At 36.1% G+C, this 4,208-nt stretch overlaps 1 protein-coding gene across 1 annotated transcript; it reads left to right on the top strand.

The window, feature by feature from the left end:
- The first annotated feature begins 650 nt into the window (after positions 1 to 650).
- LOC122138248 (macrophage-expressed gene 1 protein-like) lies at positions 651 to 3,608 on the top strand. The gene is made up of 2 exons (XM_042729885.1): positions 651 to 1,133; positions 1,415 to 3,608. The coding sequence occupies exons 1-2, from the start codon at positions 681 to 683 to the stop codon at positions 3,011 to 3,013; spliced, it is 2,052 nt and encodes a 683-aa protein (XP_042585819.1). The 5' UTR covers positions 651 to 680; the 3' UTR covers positions 3,014 to 3,608.
- Positions 3,609 to 4,208: the final 600 nt, after the last annotated feature.

Raw genomic sequence — 4,208 nt, 5'->3', positions numbered from 1 at the left:
AAGGATGCCATACTATACTGTATTTTGCAATAATAATATATATATATAATTATATACAGTATATATATATATATAGAGAGAGAGAGAGAGAGAGAGAGAGAGAGAGAGAGAGAGAGAGAGAGAGAGAGAGAGAGAGACCCACCATTCGGGATCACAGCCATTTGACTACTTAAATATGAATAAACCTCCCTAAACAATAAATACCATGTAAAAGAATAGATTCATAAGAATATATTCACAATAATAATTCACAATAATAATACAAATATTTATGCATTTCCTAGCAGCAAGAGTGGTAGAAAATGCATTATAGGCCTATCCATAGATCAGCAGTATAGCTCATATACATAATATATATTTGTAGAAACAAATCCTATTTCATCCATCCCCATTGTCTCATGTGTTTAATCCTTTACTTTCACTGGTGTTGTAACTGTTATTTCATATATAAGTATCTAGTCTAATGTTGCATACTAAATTCTACAGTATCTCATTAATTAGATTTTTAAATTTTTTTTTGGTTCATAAACCAACTTCCAAAATGATGACAACTTTTAAAACTGTTTCAAGATTACATTTTTGACACTTAATATGAAAACTTAATGCTTTCTGAAGTGCACGCCCCTTGTGACTATAAGGCAGTCATTCTGAAGAGCACTGCATTCTCACAGACACACCAGATGATCATGGAGTCTAGAGCATTTTGTCTGATGCTCTGCTGTTTTATCAATGTCTGCAACCTTCATCCGATTATTCGTCCCAGTAATGGACTCAGTGAGTGTCATAAAAAATCATCTTTACCAGCGCTGGAGGTTCTACCAGGAGGAGGCTGGGATAATCTGCGCAACATAGACATGGGCCGGGTGATGAATCTGAGCTATTCCCAGTGTCAGACCACAGAAGACGGTGTCTATTTCATTCCAGATGAAGTCTTTGTCATTCCACAGAAAGTGAGCGGAGTGGGAACAAACTCTGAGATCATCACGTCATGGCTGGAACCAAAAAGCTCAACTTCAAGCTCCATCAATGCAGATGCTTCCTTTCTTTCAGTGCTCAATGGAAAATTCTCAGAAGAAAACCGACGCATTAAATCCCACCAAGTGAGAGAGTGTTCTGTAACATCACAGGTTCAGGTTTGTAGAAACTACTGTAGCTATATTCATATTGCTGCTGTATTCTCCTTTATTCAGATAGGAATATTAATACGAAAATCTTTAATGTCACCTTTAAAAAGCATGTAATCACATACAGTATATATGTATTTTAGGTACAATATAGATGTTTAATGACACATTGTTCTCCTTCAATTCTTAGAATATTTTTTTTAGGTATGTATATCAGTATAACTTTACTGTATGTTCCCATGTAATTTTTTTTTTTTTTTTTACAAAACTTTGTCTTGTACTTCTTTCAGGTCCGTAACCATCTGTACACAGTAAAGGCATATCCTGACTTCACTCTGGACTCCCGCTTTGCTCAACGGGCAAATAAAATTGCAGCAGCTATTGAAAACAATCAAATACGTCTAGCAAATTACTTGTCAGAGAAACTCATTCTTGATTATGGCACCCATGTCATCACAAGTGTTGATGCTGGTGCCACTTTGGTGCAAGAGGACTATTTAAAAAAGACATATTTTTCAAAGGTTCAGTCAGATATGTCTTCTGTTTCTGTAGCAGCAGGCTTAAACTTTTTTGACAAACTTAAATTTGATATTAGAAGCGAAGTATCCCAAGAAAATAGTAATCTCCAAAGTTATCAGGGTAACATTACATATTCTTTAACTGAGAGCCATGGAGGAGCATTATTCTACCCAGGCATCACTCTGCAGAAGTGGCAAGAGAGTACGCTCAATAATCTGGTTGCTATTGACCGCTCTGGGCTACCCATTCACTTTTTTCTCAATCCATCAACATTCCCAGACCTCCCTGCACCAACAGTAAACAAAATTGCTTTATCAGTTCGTAAGGCTGCAGAGCAATACTATAAAGTAAATACTATTCCAGGTTGTGTAAATCCGGATTCCAAAAACTTCGACTTTCAGGCAAATGTAGATGATGCATCTTGTGAGGGTCCAGTCACCAATCTTAGCTTTGGTGGCATTTACCAACAATGCACTCCATTAACATTAGATGGAAGTACCATCTGTGATAAGACAGCACAGAAAAACCCAGCTACTGGTGATTATTCTTGCCCTCCACTTTACTATCCCACCTTATTACACACTGAAACAATAGAACGAGGTTATAATAATTATGAGTGTTCCAAAGACTGTGACAATTGTGGTTTCTTATGGTTGTCTACTTGTTGTGACCAAACATGTGGTGATGCTTACCGTGTTCGTCGTGCAAAACTTGAAACTTACTGGTGTTCCTCAACTCAGAAAATCCCTGAGTTCTCTGGATATCTTTTTGGAGGTCTATTTGGACCAGGCATGCAAAACCCGTTGACCAAATCTAATAGCTGTCCTCCAAACTACTTTACCCAACATTTTTTGTCTAATGGCATGATGGTTTGTATAAGCACTGATTATAAGACTGGAACAAGATTATCTGTGCCTTTTGCTGGTTTCTTCAGCTGCCAATCTGGCAACCCTCTTGCAAAGAATCAATCTTGCTGTCCACCTCAGTTCAGCCAACATCTTGCTGCCATTAGTGATGGCTGTCAGATATTGTACTGTGTCCAGTCCGTAGTGTTCACTGGTGGTGAGTTAAAGCCTATCCGCCTTCCACCATTCATAAGACCACCACTGTTTGATATGATTGTGACAAATACTGTAGCTGTAATGACAGAAGGTCATCGTTCTTGGGTGAGAGTTGGAGAAACTGAGATGTGGAGACTGGCAAAGCCTGGAGAAATTAATCAAATGGCACCAGTGTCTGATGCATCATCTTCTTCTCAGATGTCTGGAGGAGAAAAGGCTGGTGTAGTCATTGGTGTAATGGTTCTGGTTGTTCTTGTGGTTGCAGTGTTTATAATGAAAAGGAGAAGGATGTCTTCTGCAGAGCTCTGAACTTGTTCAAGAAACAAAAACAAAAACTGGAAATGAACAAAATTTTTGCCATGCAGGAATAGAAACAGAAACTAAATCAAATGTAACAGTTCAGAACATAAATGCTTATTTGAAATGGGCATTAACATAAAGTTTTTTTATTGTTCTGTTTAGTATTTTAATTTTTTAATCAACCAATCATGAATTCAAATAGTATGGCCTATGCAAATGTGATGTTGGATAAAACTCTGTTTTTTTTTTTTTTGTGCAAATGAAATCATACTTTAAGCTTTGATATTTTACAATTGACTATGCATTAAATTTTGCTTAAGCATATTATAATATTATAAAATATAATAGAATTATAATAAAATATTATAATAATTACAATTACAGTAAAGGTTACACAACTTTAGCAAAACATTTCCTTAAAATGTTTGTTAAATGTTTTCCTTTAAAATGTAAATGTGTGATCAGAAAAAGCAGGAGGATATGATTATGCATATTTTGCATACCCTGAGTTTTTATCTTATTTTTGTGTTTACTGCAATGTATATTTGTTTAGATATGTCTAGATACTTTGAAAAATAAAGTTGCTTTGAAATGAAGCTGGTAAAATGTTTTCAATAATTAAAATGCAACAAAGTCAGCTTAAAGGGGTCATATGACGTTGCTAAAAAGAACATTATGTTGTGTATTTGGTGTAATGCAATGTGTTTATGAGGTTTAAGGTAAAAAAAAAAAACCCACATTATTTTCCACATAATGTACATTATTGTTGTTTCTCTATGCCCCACCTTTCTGAAACGGTCGATTTTTACAAAGCTCATTTTTCTGAAAAGCGAGGTGTACGCTGATTGGCCAGCTATCCAGTGCCTTGTGATTGGCCGAATACCCCAAGTGTGTGATGGAAATGTTACCCCCCTTACCATACTGTGATGCTGTGTCCCGGCGTGACAAAAACAATAAAACCCATTATAAACAAGGCATTTGTTGCATCAAGTGGGGACATAATTATGGATTATAATGACTTATACTGTCTTTTTACGCATTGCGTATCGCGCTGCGTAAACATAAAACCATGTCTGCATTTGTGATTGGAGAAACGACAAACAAAAAGCGCTACTCTACACTGCTCAAAACTTGCGTTTGACTCATCAGTGGCAAATTCTTTAAATATGAAAACATACTTACAGGCTGTGAGTCAGAAGTGCCA

Source organism: Cyprinus carpio, chromosome B8 (genome assembly GCF_018340385.1).
Source record: "Cyprinus carpio isolate SPL01 chromosome B8, ASM1834038v1, whole genome shotgun sequence".
Classification (NCBI taxonomy): Eukaryota; Metazoa; Chordata; class Actinopteri; order Cypriniformes; family Cyprinidae; genus Cyprinus; species Cyprinus carpio.
This window is presented reverse-complemented; position numbering and strand designations above follow the sequence as displayed.

What these genes read in the sequence shown, in the direction of transcription:
- LOC122138248 (XM_042729885.1), top strand. Translation starts at nt 681, where the DNA reads ATGATCATGGAGTCTAGAGCATTTTGTCTGATGCTCTGCTGTTTTATC. An exon ending in CTGTAACATCACAGGTTCAG is followed by an intron (nt 1,134 to 1,414) that starts GTTTGTAGAAAC and finishes TACTTCTTTCAG; the next exon opens with GTCCGTAACCATCTGTACAC.